The sequence below is a fragment of the Castor canadensis genome, chromosome 5 (genome assembly GCF_047511655.1).
Source record: "Castor canadensis chromosome 5, mCasCan1.hap1v2, whole genome shotgun sequence".
Classification (NCBI taxonomy): domain Eukaryota; kingdom Metazoa; phylum Chordata; class Mammalia; order Rodentia; family Castoridae; genus Castor; species Castor canadensis.
In genome coordinates this window covers 170,696,317-170,713,618 of record NC_133390.1, presented here as the reverse complement: position 1 = coordinate 170,713,618, position 17,302 = coordinate 170,696,317, and the positions used below count along the sequence as shown (strand labels likewise).

Below are 17,302 nucleotides of genomic sequence, written 5' to 3'. Positions count from 1 at the left end.
AGGAGGACTCACAGAGGCCACCCCAGCAGGACACTGGGATAAGCTGCCTTCCAGCTCTGAACCTCAGACACAAACTGATGGTTCGCTCCCTTGGCCCCCGGCCACCTTTCATCCTCCTCTTCCTTACTCCACTCCCCACCTCCCATGGCCTTCAGCCCAATCACATCTTCAGTAGCCATGTGTGGCCCCATCACCCCAGAGCCCCAAGATTCCTGGGAGGTCCTGAGAATGAGGAGGGTCCATGGGAGCTGCAGGCTGGGTCGGCGGTCAGCTCAACCGAGTCAGCAGGTAAAGAGTTTCAAGGCCCTGTCTACATACGGGTCAGAAGCCTGAGCACAGCCTTGGGTGAGGTCAAATGGACAGGACACAAGAACCCAGCTCAGCATCCATAAAGAGGAGTGTTTTTCCTTTTCTTTTCTTTAATAGCTTAATTTTGAAATAATACTAAGTTATAGAAGAGTAAAAAAGATAGTACATGGAACCCCCAAATAAATACCCAGCCTCGCTATGTCACCAACCATGATGCATTTCTCAAAACTGAGACGTTAACCTTGGTTCATTCCTGTAAAGTCCACACTTTCTTCAGATTTCCCTAGTTTTCTGCTAATGTCCTTTTTCTCTTCTAGGATCCAATCTAGGATGCCCCCTTGCACTTAGGGTTTTGTTTGTTTGTTTTAAATAGACTTTTTGGGGGGCAATTTTAAGTTCACAACAAATTTTATGAAAAGTTCAGGGGCTTCCCCTATAACCCCTCCCAGCCCCTCCAGCATCAATTTCCCCCCACCACAGAGGTGCGTTTGTTAGAATTTATGAATTTCATTAACACCTCATTACTATGCTTAGGGTATTTGTTTATTCCTGTTTTTTGTAACTCACAAAATTAAAAGAATTATGGTCTGTGATGTCCCCTCCGTCAGTCAACTCCATCCTCAGATCCTCCCCCCACCGCCCTGTTGGTGGCCTTGATGGCTCTGGCAGTTTAGAGTGATGGGAAGGGCTTCTCTTTCCCACAAGATTAACACAAATCCTAAATCTGACCCTCACGCCCTACCTGGGTCACCGTCCACACTGAAGTCTGGAAGGACAAGTTGGTTCCAGGTGCTCCACGTGGACTTAGAGTGAAGTGAGGTGCTTCTCCAAAGGGAAGGGAGCACTGTTACCCTAGAACAGTGGGGTGCCCAGGCTGGGGTCAGAAGGCAGCAAGGTGGGGCATAGAGCGAGCCCCCCCTGGAAGTCAGCTATATTGCTCAGAGCTGAGGCAGAGCTGAGGATGGCACTGCTGATCATGGACTATGGCTGCAGCAGGAAAAATGGCTTCCTGGGAAAACTGAGGCAAGGCCCCACAGGGGAAATCCAGGATATCTTCTGGTTGTGTGATGTGTGCATGTGTACACACATCTGTGCAGTTGGTGGGAGGCCGGTCATGTTGATCACCTCCCTAATTGGCCTCAATGTTTTCATGCAGGCAGAGCTAACCAAGCACTCAAGGATCCCACTCCCGATAGGTAATCAATATTTAATGAGTGGTGGTCCATCTGACCACCCAGGCAAGATGAGATGACTCTGGCGCCAAGCTAACTCACTGCTGAATTATTCATCACCCACTCTTCCCTGGCTATCCAAGCGACACACAGCAAGTGACCTTGTTGTCTCAGCCAGCCGTGGGGCTGGAGGGAGTCCCAGAGATGCCCGAGGCCCCCACTTGCTCTCAGACCTGGAGGAGGGGCTGGTGGGAGAGGGCTGCCCCCTTTGGAGTGCTCCTCCCTGTGGATGTGTGGATCTCTTGCATGGGTCCACAGGCCCAGTGGTCACCCAGGAGTGAGAACTGTTATCCCATTGTGCCAAGGATGGTTCTGAGACCCGGGGCGGGGGGGGTGGGGCTTGTCCACAGCTGCAGAAGGGGAAGTGAGGAACTAAGATTTGAACTGACCCTGCCTGATTGTAGTCCAGGCCTCTTCCAGCTCACCCCAAGGCTGTCTTGAAGCCGTGGGGCCAAAAGGGACACAGGTATAGTGAACCCCTACCGTGTGGGGACAGGGAGTAGTGCAGGGAGAACTTCATTCTCCTTGTTAGTAAAATTCCCAATAACCATGCACGTTCTGAAAGAGGGACCATGGAGCCTTCTCCGTGCGGAACTCACAGAAGGTGAAAACAGAAGACTTGCCTTACCATCAGGTTTCTTTCTTCACACTCCTCTCCTTGTTTTTGTTCTGCGGTGAAGGCTGTGCACCTGTTTTAATCCGGCTTCTGTTTGGCTCCCTGTCATACTGTGAGCATTTCTCCAGGCATGGGTCACTCAGAAAATCATTCATGCTATTCTACTTAAAAGCAGTGCCTCTGTCTAACAAGTTCAAGCAGCTTTAAAGGGTATGTGTATGCAAGCAAGGTCAGTCCCCCTTCCATTCTACCAGCTTCTGTCCCAGGGGCGACCTTAGGACCAGTTCCTGTGTCTCCCAGGCACAGTCTATGCCTCCTCGTACAATCCCCTATCAGACACACGCACAGTGGCGGCGCACAGAGCCCACGATCACTCCTTGCTGTTGCATGGCTACCGTGTGTCATGGCTACTGTCCACATAGCCGGGTGCCTGGGTTCTTCTTAACAACTTTGCATGTCACATTGTAGCTGGATCATCCCTCATCTCACTGATCTGTTGACACCCATGGAACTTCTTTCTAATTTTTTGCTATGACATCAACACTGTGGTTAAATATCTCTGTGCATATGTCCTTTGACCATCTGCAGTTATGTCTGTAATGAAATTGCTGGGTAAATATGACATATATGATAATATAATATTCCATCATTATAATTGGCTGGGATAGTCATTTTTTATTTTATTAATTTATCGACTGATTGATTTTTGGTGGGAATGGGGTTTGAATTTGCAAAGCAGGCATTCTACCACTTATTCCACTCCTCCAGTTCTAGGCTAGTCATTTATGATAGACAAAAACCTTCCCCCATATTGAGGCTGGCAGGCATTCCATCCCCCATGGGCCAAGTAGTTGAGCCCATGTGTCTATCCGCAGTTCATCCAAGGCTAAGCTGCAGAGCTAGGCAGCTCACCAATTTCCCTATGACTTATCTATTGGGAAGTCTCAAATAATTTTTGTTCAAAAGATCAACAGCTTTCATAGTGGACGTCAATTGTCGCTGCTCTTCACACACAATTATTCTTCAGGTAACTGATAGAATTATAGCATGTGAAGCCTCGAAGGAAACTCTGTCTCAACCTACATTTAGACAGTGTGTCAGTTAGCTCTGGTTGAGAATAAGCAATGGCCAAAGCCTGGTGGCATTCCCACACCATATAGCATTCATTTCACTCACAGAATATGGGTCTAGCTGGTATAAACCGGACATAGCTAGAACAGCTGAGCTTTGTCCATGTGTCTGTCATTCTCCTCTGGACCCAGGGGCTGCTGGACAGGTGGAATCAAAAAGACCTCACGTGACCTAGGCTTAGAACTGCTGCTCTGCCGGTTATACCTCATTCTGTCCTCCAGAGCAAGTTCATGGCCAAGCCCAAACTGAAGGGTAGGGGAACTGCCTCTACAGAGTTCAGTAGCACTGCAGCAGCACGTGGTAAGGGTCACGGGTGTGGGATGGTGAAAGCTGGGGCCAGTAGCATAGTCCTCCTCAGATTTCACAGCAGTCTTAGTTGACATGCCTTGTCCCTGTTGCTAACTCTGCCCTGCTGGTGAGTCGTGAAGACCGCTGTGACCTCACACCAGTATTTTGCTTAAGATCAAGATGCCAGGAGTGGCCCTGAAGGAGCCCCCAAGCTTGGTCAAAGCTCCAAGCAGATTTCGGCCATGGCCCAAGGTCGATGAAGGACAATGGTCATGCCCAGATGCTTGGCGTGGTGAGAGCCCCGGGCTTGAGTAGGGGCTGTGTCCATAGCTCAGACCAGCCAGCTTGGCCCTCTGGGCCATGTGACAAGGGCTCCTTCTCATTGCAGGGGAACATGGGCCCCGCCGCCTTCTGGCTCCTGCTCTTCCTGCTCAAGAATCCCGAGGCCCTGGCTGCTGTCCGCAGAGAGCTGGAGCACGTCCTCTGGGGGACAGAGCAGTCTGGCTCGCAGTTTACCACCATCCCGCAGAAGGCTTTAGACAGCATGCCTGTACTTGGTGAGATGGCCAGAGCCCCAGGAATGGGTCTTTGCTGGCCCCCTAGGGAACCTAGGCTCCAGGGCCCATTAGTGTTCTTTGACCCAGGGTCTCCCCGAGACCTGGCATCTCCATGCCCCCGTCTCAGCTGCCAGAGACTCATAGTCTCTATAGGAGATTTTTGGTTGCAAGTGACAGAAAACCTAAACTGGCTGAAGTGGAAAAGGGACTTCATTTGGGCCATGCAACTAAAAAGTCCAGAGGTACTGGCTTCAGGCAGAGGTGGCTCCAGGTGCTTAAACGATATCATCAGAATTCTGTCCCTCTTCAGCTCCTTTCTCTTCAGTGGGTTGGCTCCAGCCTCAGGCCAGCAAGATGGCTGACAGCAGTTCAAGGCCAACTTCCCTGGCCCTGAGAGGGTGGGTTTGTCTTCCAACATTCCTAACTACAGTCCCGAGAGTGTGTCTCATTGGCTCTTTAGGTCACACACCTCTCCTGAACTAGTCAGGGCTCAGAGGAATTCTCTGATTGGCCAATCAAAGCCCACTTCTACCAGCCCAACCCATGAAAGTTGGAGAGGGTTGGGTCCCAGAGGAAAACCAGGGGACTGTTTCCAGAAGGGGATGTATGCTGGGCCAGCAGAAGCAGACACAGATGGCCCTGCTCTCTTTTAACCTGAAACCTCCCTGGCTCCCACCTTTCCCCCACAGTTTTTCTTGGAGTTGACCTGGACCCCCTCCTATTCGGGGATCTCTGAGGGATCACAGAGATTCCATCTCATCACCTGGCCTTGTCCACCTCGCTGTGTGACTGTGGGCAAGGCACACACCTCTCTGAATCTCTTTATCTTCCTCTAAAATGAGAGCAGGAAGTGACGTCTGAGCAGATGAGAGAGCAGTCTGCTGACCCTTCTTGCACTCACCCTGTGCAGACAGTGTCCTGAGTGAGAGCCTCAGGCTCACGGCTGCACCCTTCATTACCCGAGAGGTCGTGGTGGATCTCACCATGCCCTTGGCAGATGGGCGGGAATTCTCTCTACGACGTGGTGATCGCCTCCTCCTCTTCCCCTTCCTGAGTCCCCAGAAGGACCCAGAAATCTACACAGACCCTGAGGTAAGTAGCAGGGCCCGCTGGTTGCACCAGTGACTGTGGTGGTGGTGAGAAAATCAGTGATGTTGGGACCAGCCAGATCTGAGTGGCAGCTCAGCTGTGCTCTCTGCTTGCTGTGTGGCTTTGTCTGGATTGCACCACCTCTCTGTTCCTCACCTTTGAAATGTATTTCCTGAGAGCACCTGCCTCATGGGCTTGTCAGGAGGATCACATAAGAATGAGTAAGGAAAGGATGTCACAGTGCCTGGCATACACTGAGTTCTCCTTAGGCTATAGCTGAGAGACCTCCCCCTAATGTATCAGTTTCCAGATTGGATGCTTACTGTGTGCCAGACCCCATGCTACAAGCTCATCCACCCATCCACTTGTCTCTCTATCCACCCATCCACCCACCCATCCATCCACCCACCCATCCATCCATCCACCCATCCGTTCACCCATCCATCCATCCATCCACCCATCCATCCATCCTCCCAATCTAACCTCCCGAGTAGGTTGGGATGGCAGGCGTGTACCACCACACCCAGCTTGGCATTCTCTTTTTTAAAAAGTAGTTTTAATTTCTTATTGTACATTACAAAAGTATTATGTATTTATCATAAAATAGGAGTATATAAAGTGAAAAAAAATGCCCTTCTCTTTCCTCTCTAGCTCCAGAGTTCCTGGTTTGGAACATGTGTTTGTTTTTGGAGTGTTTTTATATTGCTTTTTACTGGCACACCCACACCGCCCTATGCTGCACACATGAATGGGTGGGCGTTTGTGCAAGATTACACAGTACATACGTTCTGGTATTTGCTTTTTCCACTTGACAGCCAGTCATAGAAATTCTTTCGTGTCAGCACACACAAACCTTTGCAATTGATTTTTAGCTAAGGCTGCATCGGCTGACCTTTATACCTGTCCAGTTTCCCCCTCTTTTAGACACATCCAAAAGATGCACATCTGTGTGCCTTTTTCCTGGTGCAGGCTTGTTTGGGAGGGCGGTTACACCTTCTTCCTGTTTCAGGTGTTTAAATACAACCGATTCCTGAACCCGGATGGATCAGAGAAGAAAGACTTCTACAAGGATGGAAAACGGCTGAAGAATTACAACATGCCTTGGGGAGCTGGGCACAATCAGTGCCTGGGGAGGAGTTACGCAGTCAACAGCATCAAACAGTGAGCGGGGGCGTGCTCATCTGGTTGGGACACTCATGTCCTTCTCTCCTGATATAGAAGGCTTCTGGCAAATGGTTCAGGGCAGAGACTCCAAACTGGCAAAAAAGTTCTTTTGCCAAAAATCTATTTATTTGTATTTCTTAAACTGTGTGCTTACGTTTAAAAATTAGAAGTGCTCACTTAAAAGCCGGATTTCTGATTTCTTTTGACATAATCAGATCTGACAGCAGGTTCTTCAGTCTATGAGCAGTGTCCAAATGCAAATACTGGATGTCTTGTCCAGCTGCTCCTGCGGCATGTTCAGACCCCTGTCATGGAAACTGGCTTAGCTCTTTTAACTTGGCGGGGGGGAGGGAGGGGGAGGTGAGAGCCTCATAAATTCTGTTCATTGTACCCTGAGAGTCGTAGCCCCCAGGACCACAGCCCTGCCCCCATTGTCCTGTGTGACCTCGTGTAGCCAGATGCTGGATGACCTGAGCCTGTATTCTCTCGATTGTGAAGTGGGGGTCATCGCAGGCTTTGAACTGTTAGTTAGGGCCACAGTCATTCATATTCACATCCTGGCGATATGCTAAGACTCATTAACCTCTTGGCTTCAGTTTTCTCAACAGTAAAGTGGAAACGAAAATACATATGGCTCCTAAAAATCACCTCACTGCGTGAGATCATGCCATGGAAGCCACAGGGGTTATGGGGAAGGAGGCTGGGACTCAGCATTAAAAGCCTTACCAGCAACACAAATAAGATGCCAGTAAAGACCAGCAGCACCATTTCACACGTGAAGTGGTTAAGACACGCTTAAGCGCTCGTGACACGTTCAGGTGTGCGTGTGCACGCGTTGCGAATTTCTGCCCACCAGTCTCAGTTGGCTACCATCTCTGCTTCAGCTCATGTTTCTTGCAAATGAAACTGCATATGAGCAAATGCGAATCTGCCCTGATGTATCAGTCACGCTGGGACAAATCCACGCGTTCAAAACAAGTATTGTGATAGAACTGGCTGTAGTTCCTACTGTCTCTTTAATGCTTAGTCTGCTCCCTAGCATGTTGGTTTTCAATAAATTAGCTCATTTGTTATTTTTTATCTCAGTCGGCATGGCCACCTTGCTAGGTAGTTATCCATTCAAAGCAGTCTAGACAGGTCATATCTGGAAGGTATGGCCATGCACCCTGTTAGAGGAGGTGCCAGGATTCAAATCCAGGTGTGGGTCACAAGCCCCCATCCTGGATAAATCCATCCTCCAGAATCCTACAGCTCAGAGCCGGAAGGGACCCATCCCCCTTTGACCTGGAGTGGGAACAGAACCTGGTGAGGGTCACATGCCCTTAAGTCCAGAGTGCTATTCCCTCTGTCCTCATCCTCTGCTTCTTCCCTCTGTCAGTAAAAGGAGAGCGGCCCTGTGTGCTCATCCTGCATCAGGCCCCTGGGTCAGGGTGGGGACAGTGGTGGGACATAGAGGAGCACAGGTAGTGGCAAGTAATAGAGCTGGGAGGCAGGAGCCTGTCATCACCTAGTTGGGGCACTGATGACATAACCCCAGCCGATTTGCATATCTCTCAGGCAGTTTCCCAGAAGGTGGCGGTAGAGAGCACTAGTCTTGCAAAGTTGGTCCATGCTGACAGCTTGGGCACACACAGGGGTAAGATGTATTGAGGGAGGAGTGATGTCTCAGACACTGATGGGCGACCAGCAGCCCTGGCCAGGACAGTGGGGGTTGCAGGAGTTTGGAGAAAGAGGGTGAGGCGGCAGGAGGGCCAGGAGGCTGCAGTCTCTCCAGGATGAGCCAGGCCATGCTGCTGGAAGGGGTGGCCAAGTCTGGGGGCTGAAAACCACACAGGTGAGCTGGGCTCAGGGCTCTTCCCTTCTGCAGAGCCACAGGGCCAGGCTTGCTTCCTCTGGGGCTCCACCATCCATCCTCACAGGAAGCTGCACGGCTGCTAGGCAGAAGAGAAAGCTGGTGAGTCACGCCCTGGTTCTTAAGTGCTTTGGTGTGGAAGTGACACTGCCACTTCTGGCTGGAGCTCCCAGGCCTGCCACACCTCACCAGGGGCTGGCAACCCAGAGGTGCTCAGGGCCCTCTACACCCTCTCTCTGCAGATTCGTGGTCCTCATGCTGACGCACTTCGACCTGGAGCTGGGCAGCGCAGACACTGAGGTCCCTGAGTTTGACCTCAGTAGGTACGGCTTCGGCCTGATGCAGCCTGTGCACGATGTGCTCATCCGGTACCGCATCCAGCAGTGACCTGCATGGAGCAGACGCCGCGCGGTCACCTCCAGCCAGCTGCTACAGCCTCCCTGTCTGTGCCAGCATTGCCTTTCTGCTTTTCTTCTAGAAGATTGTTTCCAAAGGAGCGGACAGAGGGGACACTAAGAGCCCAAAGGCATCAGAGCAGAAAAGCCTTCAAGCTCTGGATTGTCACACAAGGCTTTGTGCTCCCAGCTCACCTTGCTCCTCCCACCTGTGACATCCACAAAGCTCATCCAGACAAGGCAGGGCCAGAATCCTCCCTGCCCCCAACTCCCAGAGGGTCACCGACCCTCCCCCTGACAACAGGCATGGGCCAGCCTTAGCTGGTCAGAGCAGGCGCTGACTGTGGAATGGCCCTCCAGCCCCGGCAGTGCATCCACTGGCATCAGCTCTGTTTCCCACTTACTAAAGTAGCTAAAGCCAAAGGAGCCCCTTAGGATATGCCCCTCCCTGCACCCTGCTTGCTGCATGTAGCCCTCCTCTCCGCTCGCAAGGATACTTGGGAGACTGCAGGAGGGTTTTCTGAGCCTGGGGCATCTGGACAGCAGGATGTGGACTCCTCCCAACCTGGCCTCTGAGGGCTAGACTTTCCCTTCTAGAGCTGAAGGAGCCAGACGGGCTGGCCTTCCCCATGCCAGGACTCTGTAGGGAAGCCAGAAGGACCTGGTTCTGCCAGGGTAGCTAGAAGGAGCGGCCAGGGCTCTTTGGGAGGCTCGAGTCCAAGAGAAGAGCTCCCCCCGGCTCCCCCCACCAGCACACCAGGTCCCACTGCAGGATTGTTGTCTGCAGACAGGGTTTGGGGTCCTACGCTGTAGACAGTCAGCTTAATAGTCACCATGTCATTTGTGGGAGAGGCCGTTCAAACATCCAACTCCTTCAGAAAATGTGCAAGCTCTGGCCATACTGGTCCCATCTTCCAGAGGTCATCCCTTTCACGCTCTGGGTCACAGGGTTTGGCTTGCTCTGTTTCTGTATTCCCAGTTCCTTCCGCCCTTGAAGGATCTGAATTTGAGACCCTGTTCTGATATCATAGGAGGTGTGGGAACCAGCCTAGTGGTCCTCAGGGCAGGTGTTCATCCCAGCCTTGGTGCACCAGCCTTTGAACTCACAGGCCAGTGACAAACACTTCCCTTTCTCAGCTTTAGGAAAAAGAGCTTAAAAAGAAACCTCCTTTGTAACCTTTATTATGATGGCAATTGTCATCAATGGTATTAGGGCCTGCTGACTGAGTGCCTTTAAACAGTTGTGACAGGCACAACATCTATGTCCCCTGTAAAGATGAGAAAACAGGCTTAGAGAGGTGAAGCCACTTGCCAGGGGTCACATGGCTTGTCAGCCGATAGAGCTCTGCCTACACACTTAGGAGCAAATGTTGGGTGGACAGCTCTTCATTCTTTGAGATCCAGAGGTAGTGGTGGGACAGTTATGTTTGCCATCAGAGTTGACAGCCAGAGGCACCCAAGCGTGACACATCTTATGAGATGCAGACACCCAGACACATACATAATGAGGTCCCTCTAGCTTTAGCAGAAAAAAACATCTTGCAGATGTGCTAGAGGTTTCTCTCTTCTTGGAGCAGCACTAGGGCCTGGGGGCTTTCCTGGCCCTCGGACTCCAGGCGCCCCCAGGATTCCCAGACAGACGGTATGATTGGCAGGAGGCTGGATATCCCCAGGGAAACCCATCTTCACGCCCTGGTGACCCCACTGCTGCCTGCTTCTTATCTCTGCAGGAAATCAGAGCTGGCAACCTCTAGTGGGAGGATGAGCCGGTTTCCATGGCAACCCTCAGCTGCCTCCTCCTGGCTGGAAGGGAAGGAAGCCAGCAGAAATAGCTACAGAAGGTTTCTCTGCAGGCTGCAGCCCTGGTGTGTTGGGGAAGCCCTCCGACTTCCCCCTTCCTGGGCGGGGCGGCCGTTTCCTCTCCGGAGACTGTCACCTGCATTCAGAGAGGGCTGATTCCCTTTAAAGGCAGTGCCTCCCTGGAGCCTGGGTCATGAGGAGATCCCAATCATGGGAGAGATGGGGCTCTCGCCAGGCGGCTCCAGCTGAGACCTGAGGCATGGACACGAGGTCCAGAGACAATGATTGAAGCCTGCCCTCGTTTTAATCTTCATGATTTGTCTTTTCCTTTCTCCTTTTTTTAATCTTTAAAATAAACTTCAGAGAGTCGGGGAGAGGTGAGTGGATGGACCTCTGCATAGTTCTTGGCGTCTGGCTTGAGAGCCACTGCTGTGAGATGTGCTAGAATCCTCTGAGGCTGACACGGAGTGCTTCCTTCAGTCATTTTTGCTCTTTTTCTGCTGTATTTTTAACTGTTGTTTACCAAATGTTCTCCTTTAAGCAGATTCACTTTTAAAACACAAATTTGTTTTTCAAATGCTCCCAGTAACGGATCACATGTGTCCCTCACTGCCCAAGACAGAAGGTGACTGTGGAGAATAAATTGGCCAGGGATAGGGCTCTGTGGTGGCGAGGCCAAGGAGACTCGGCCTGAGAGCCTTTCCTTTAGGTTTCAGAAGAGCCCAGCAAGTGTCAGGGCTGGCCACAGGCCTCGTCCGCATCTCCCTGTGACCTTCTCCTTGGTGGATCTGCAGAGGATGAGAGGGGTCCAAGGAGGGGCACGGTGCTCACAGCACAGGCCACCCAATTGAGCTGATGGCATCCTACCTGCCCTGACCTTGTCTCCTGGCAGAGCAGGCACCACGAGTCCAAGCATCTTGGTCCAGGCCATTGGTTTTGATGTCACTGTTGCTGTTTTTAGTAAACACTGTGTTTCTTGAGTACCGTGACAGTTAAAGCCTTGCTACTTTAATAAACTTCTATTTTCATAAAACATTATGGAGAGGAAATGTGCTACAATCTATTAAACCATGCTTGTTTGTGGAGCTGTCTCTGCCTGTGATTCCCACGGAGGATCGGAAGGTGAGGTCAGCTCCTGGGAGTCAGGTAGCAGCCTCATCTTGGGAGCTTGTCCTTATCTTGGGTGGTGAGGATTATGGACGGGTGTGACAGGATGAGACTGGTGACTTTCAGAGCCTGACCTCATAGCATGAGAAGGTGGGGTCCAAGAGGGGAGAGGCCTGAGAGGAGGCTGGTGAGATCAGGAAAGGTGGGGCAAGGTCAATGGAGAGGAGGCAGGAGGCATGGGCCTCAAAGGGCAGGGAATGAAATGTCACCTTAGGAGAATCGGTTATTAGCCCTTGGTATCCACGCTCTGCTTTCCTCCTGCTGCTGACTCGCCCCTTTTCAAACACATCTTCGGGTGTCCTGGCTCCTGTGTGCGGAGGAGAGATGTTTACCTCTAATTGCTCTGCTGGACACCTGTGCATCTGTCTGTCCCTATCCTGAATTTCATCACGGTTTAGCCACATACCCTGGAAGTCAATGGCTCTGGAAACACTGGCCACAAGGAGACTCACTGGAAGATGTCAGGTTTAGCTGGCTCTCTCTGTGGTGACCCTGGTGGTACCCACGTTTCCTCCAATGGCGGGAGCCCAAGAGACCATGCCAAAGCTCTGACAAAGCCTTATACCAGCATTAGTAAGGGCTGAGTAGGGATGGCTGCATGGGAGGGAAGATACGGATGGAAGGATGGGTGGGTGGATGGGTGGGTGGAGGGGTGGATGGATAGGTGGATGGAGGGGTGGGTGGATGGGTGGAGGGATAGGTGGATGGATAGGTAGATGGATGGATGGGTGGATGGAGGGGTGGGTGGATGGGTGGATGGATGGGTGGATGGATAGGTGGATGGATGGATGGATGGGTGGATGGAGGGGTGGGTGGATGGGTGGAGGGATAGGTGGATGGGTGGATGGATAGGTGGATGGGTGGATTGATAGGTGGATGGATGGATGGGTGGATGGAGGGGTGGGTGGATGGGTGGAGGGATAGGTGGATGGATGGATGGGTGGATGAAGGGGTGGGTGAATGCATGAGTGGTGAGGAGATACACGAATATTTAGGGTGACTGATTATCAAGTGAATGGAGTAGGTAAGACACGATGCAGGAGTGGATGGATGGACAGATGATGGATGGATGGATGGATGGATGGATGGGTGAGTGGGAAGATGGATGGATGGGTGGTTGGGTGGGTCGATGAGTGAGGAGCAAGCATCTGGCTATTTGGATAGACAGATGGATGCATGGATGAATGGGCGGCTAGATGGACAGACAGATGGGCACAGGTATAGGTGGGTGGGAAGATGGAGCAGGCATGGAATGTGTGGAGTAGAGGGAGAGATTGATGAGTGAGCAGGCAAGTATGTGGGTGAGTGTGGGTGGATGGGTAGGTGGGATTTAGTGAGAGTGGATGGATGACTGAGGGGATGGTGAGATGGATGGATGGCTGTTAGATAACAGAGTGGCTAGAGAGATGGGCAAACGGGTGAGTTCATTAGAAAACCAGGTTCATTCATTTACCAGGAGCTTGAGCCAAGAGGCCGAGGCATGATAAAGACCACCATGCTAGTAGGGGACAAAGCAGGGCCTTGACTCAAACGACTGGTCAGTCAGGCTCATCCAACAGTTTGCCAGGTTTTCTTTATATTATAGTCCTCAGCCCCAGGTGAAAGAGCTGGAAAGAATCCGAGGTGGGGACAGACACATCCAGAACACTTACCACAGTGCCAGTATATAGTAAGCGCTTAATCAGTGCTTATTATTAACATGCCTGTTGGTGTTGCTTTTACTCTTATTTTTTTTTTTCAGTACTAGGGTTTGAACTCAGGGACTACTGAGTGTAGTCCCTGTCCACCAACCCTTTTTTTTTTATGATGGGTTTTTTTTTTTTATATACAGTCTCACGAACTATTTGCCTGGGCTGGCTTCAAACCTAGATCCTCCTGATCTCTGCCTCCTGAGTCGCTAGGATTACAGGCGTGCTTGTGAGTGTCCAGTAAGAGCAAAGCACTTCCCACACATGGCCTCATTGGCCCTCCCAGTCCCCCTGGGAGGCAGACTCCATCACTGACCCCACTGCTTCTTGTGATTTTGGCTGTTGTTATTGGGGATGACAGAAGAGCAGTGGGCAAGGAGATTGGCTTCTGAGCTGATGGGAAAAACACTGAGCTGCTGGAGCTTCGAGCAAGGTCACAGCAAAGAGTGGGGGTCCGGAATGACAACCACGGAGATGTAATGATGTCCCCTGAGCCTCTGCATCCCCACCCTCATTGAGCCATTTCTCCTGTCTGGGAATTCATGGCGGCGGTGGGGTGGGGGTGGGGTGGGGGGATTAATTAGCCTTGCTCTGTGCCCAGATGTTTGGAGAAACCTGAGCAGTGCACCCGGTGAGACCATAAATAAGTGATGGCTGGCATCATGGAATCAAGAGAGAAGATTTGACTTCAAAGGGATGCGTCTCTCGCCAGCACTATTTAGAGGGAACATCACAAGCACTTAGGAGAACTAATTGGGTGGACTTGACCTCACTCAGCCTCGAAGAGCAATCTCAACACCTGTCAGCAGGATGTCTGCCGAGAGGGCTGAGCCTGCGCACTGTGAGAGAGCACTGGCCAGGAGCCAAGTGACGGCGTTGGAACGTGGCTGTCCACTTGCTGGCTGACCGCTTGGATACTGTTCCCTTCCGTGAGTTTGTAGCTTTCTCAGCTTTAACTGAGGACTGTGTCTGAGCTCTAACTGGGGTGGGGTGTCTCCTCTCTGTAGGATATTCTGGGTTTTTGCCCTTTTGCCTATACATACACATCTTCTCAAGACAATGCTAAACTTCTGGTCAGTGAGAAAGGACTGTTACCAGTTGATGACAGAATGACAATCTGTTCTAAGTGGAAAGGAGTATTTACTAGTTCACAAAATTGGAAAATCCAGTGGCACTGCTTTCAGGCATGGTTGGATCCAGGAGCTCTAATGATATTGTCATTCCTTTCTTCGTGTGTGGTTTCATGAAGACTGATACCGGTGTGATAGCAGCCATTTTGTGACTATGAAGCAACATATCTGAGGACAAAGAACACATATATTGAGAAAGGCAGAGCAAAAGGGTGGGAGCAACCTGGGTCCTTAATAACTCAGCTGAGCTGCTAAATCCACTCAGATACTTTCCTCCATACTTTCATGTGAGCTTGTTAAGCAGACTGCTACTTGAGATGAGTAAGACAGATGAGCCCCTGCCTTCAGGTAACCTGCTAAGGACCATGTGCTTTTTATACACTCTTCATAATAACCCTGGAAAGCAAGTGCGAGTTGTATTGCCAACCCATTATTCAGAAGGGAAAACTGAGGCTCAGAGGGTTCTGACCAGAATGCTCTCTGTGTGCCACGAGCCCTCACTGAATCCTTGTTGATGAGTGGCCACAGGGCTGTCTGCCAAGAGGTGACAGAAGTGTCCCCACTGTTTCTGTTTCCAAGATCTGGTTGGATCCACACACTCTGCATCTAAACCCACAGCCAACTTTGAGCCAGGGTGGGTAGGGATCTGCAGCATCCCACAGCAGCCCTGGGCAGCCTGAAACTCGCAGCTGGGTCCTGGTCCAAGCCCCATTACCTTTGGCTCAGACAGTTATAGAAGCCTTGTCTTGGGGTTCCAGGTGTGTCTTTCCCCACAATCCCTAACGCACGTAGCAGGTGCAGAAATCATTTCAAAACCTGCATCTATGTGGAAAACACCATCATGGCTCCCAGCACAATCAGAAAGAACTCACGCTCCTCCCTTCCTGAGGATAAAATCTCTATGACCTGGTCCTGGCATGCTGCTATTCTAAGCACCTCGAGGCTTAGGTCTTGCCATTCTACCACCTGTACCTCCTTCCTTTGCACAAGGTCCACTTCTCCCTCGGGCTCTCAGCTCCCATGTCACCTCCTCCAGGAAGCCCTCCCAAACCCCATCCAACACTGCTGGTGCCTCGCACGGTGACGTGTGTTGCCTCCTCCTGGTTACTTTTCTTCACTGCATTTACCCCAAGCTGAATGCTTTACTTTGTTTATTAATCAGATCCCCCACCAGAATACAAGTCTGTGAGTACAGGGACTGTCTTTTATCCACTGTGTGTCTCCAAGTGTCTAGGCTGATGCATGGCACATCCTAGGTGCTCAGTAATTATTGAAAAGAGTAACATGCCCAGGCTGGGAAATACCCTTGCCTTCCATTCAGTTAATCCATGGTGTCGCAATCTTGTCACCACTGACATCCTGAGATGAAGAAACCTGTATTGACAGGAGGGAGGTGTTCTGTGCATTGTAAGATGTTTAGCAGTGTCCCTACGAGATGCCAGGAAGATGCTCCCCTGGAGTTGTGACAACCAAATACATCTGCAAATGTAGTCTCACGGCCCCTGGGTCAAACAGACAATGAAATATCTGCCTACCTCATGGGGGGAGGCAGTAGCTTCCTTGCCTTTGAAACTGCCTCCAGTTTCTTTCTAGCAACACCTGCATTCCTCAGGGCTCTGCAGTAATCCTGGGTAGGACTTGGTGTCTGGTTGTTGATCAGGAGTGAGAGTAGGGCAAGGGGAAAACAGCTGTTCCTTAATGAACTGACAAAAATGTCACTGAGGGGACAAAGGTGCACAGATAGAGCTAAGCTTGCCCCAAAACAGGTGGGCAGAGAGCATGCCTACCTGTGCCCAGGCACCCTACAGAGCCAGGTGAGTAGCACAGGGCACATGGGCACAGGTATGAACACACAGGCCAACAGAGCAGGTGGCAAGCTTGCGGGAGGGCACTTCACATGGCTGCTCTGCAGAGCAGTGGGAGAGGGTGGGCAGTGCTTGGGTGATTTTCGTGGAAGAAATGCCAAGCTCCCAATGATGAACTGAGGGTCTCGATTCCAACGCAAAAATCAAAATTAATGAACCAAGATGTTTTCCATGGAGGGCAAGGAGGACCTCTTAAACACAACTTGTAAAGTGCAAACCACAGAGCCAAAAAGCCCAACTTGTTCTGGTCACATTAAAATGTTTCTTTAACAAAGGACACTGTGGAAAAAGTTAATAGGTGACAGAATGGAAGGAGATCCTTGCAATGTCTAAAGTCAGCAAGGAACTTGAAAGTTAGTATACAAAGGAGCCCTGCAAAGCATTTGAAACCTACAAAACAAAAAAATAGGAGCCCCAATAGCAAAACAGTAAGATGTACACCAGTGACTTCTGGATTGTTCCTGGCAGAGAAACACACATTTAAGTGCACCACAGTGTTACTTTGCCTGTTAGACTGTCAACATTTAGATAGCTGGGTGACACCTTCTGTTGGCACAGACAGGGCTCTAGGGACTCCCCAGCACTGCTGGGGTCATGCCACCAGGACTGGCCCTCTGAGGTTGCCTTGGTTAAGCACATACACCCTTGATGCATCCAGTCCACACCGGCAGGAAGCACTGGCCCCTTAGCAGGCGAGAGGGAGGATGCTTGTGGGTGCACTTGTGATGGTGGGAGCTGGAGGTCGTCTGAATGACCTTGCGGGAGGGAAGGTCTTACAGCAGAATAAGAAACAGCACGAGGTCTACAGTGCTGAAACTTACACACAAAACACCATTTTCCCAGAACATATAGACACACACAGACACCCAGTAAGCCTGTGACAACTGTTGCCCCTGGGGGAAGGAAGGTGGTAGGAGGACAATGAAGAGGAAAGAGAATAAAGAGGTAAATAAAATGACAGAAAAGGAAAACAAGTGTCAGGTGTTCTGCCCTGCTGACCTTAGCCAGGTGAGTAACAC

General features: G+C 50.9%; 1 protein-coding gene across 4 annotated transcripts in view; it reads left to right on the top strand.

The window, feature by feature from the left end:
• The window catches only part of Ptgis (prostaglandin I2 synthase), a 36,819-nt gene extending 25,351 nt beyond the window's left edge, over nucleotides 1–11,468 (top strand). For 3 of the 4 annotated variants that reach the window (XM_020169927.2, XM_074074959.1, XM_020169926.2), the window contains 4 exons: nucleotides 3,965–4,133; nucleotides 5,044–5,225; nucleotides 6,232–6,383; nucleotides 8,481–11,468. In XM_020169927.2, the coding sequence (XP_020025516.2) occupies nucleotides 3,965–4,133; nucleotides 5,044–5,225; nucleotides 6,232–6,383; nucleotides 8,481–8,625 (648 nt within the window). In that variant the 3' untranslated portion in view covers nucleotides 8,626–11,468. Of the gene's footprint in view, nucleotides 1–3,964; nucleotides 4,134–5,043; nucleotides 5,226–6,231; nucleotides 6,384–8,253; nucleotides 8,341–8,480 lie in introns of all 4 variants that reach the window. The other variant, XM_074074958.1, reaches the window with a different exon arrangement.
• Nucleotides 11,469–17,302: the final 5,834 nt, after the last annotated feature.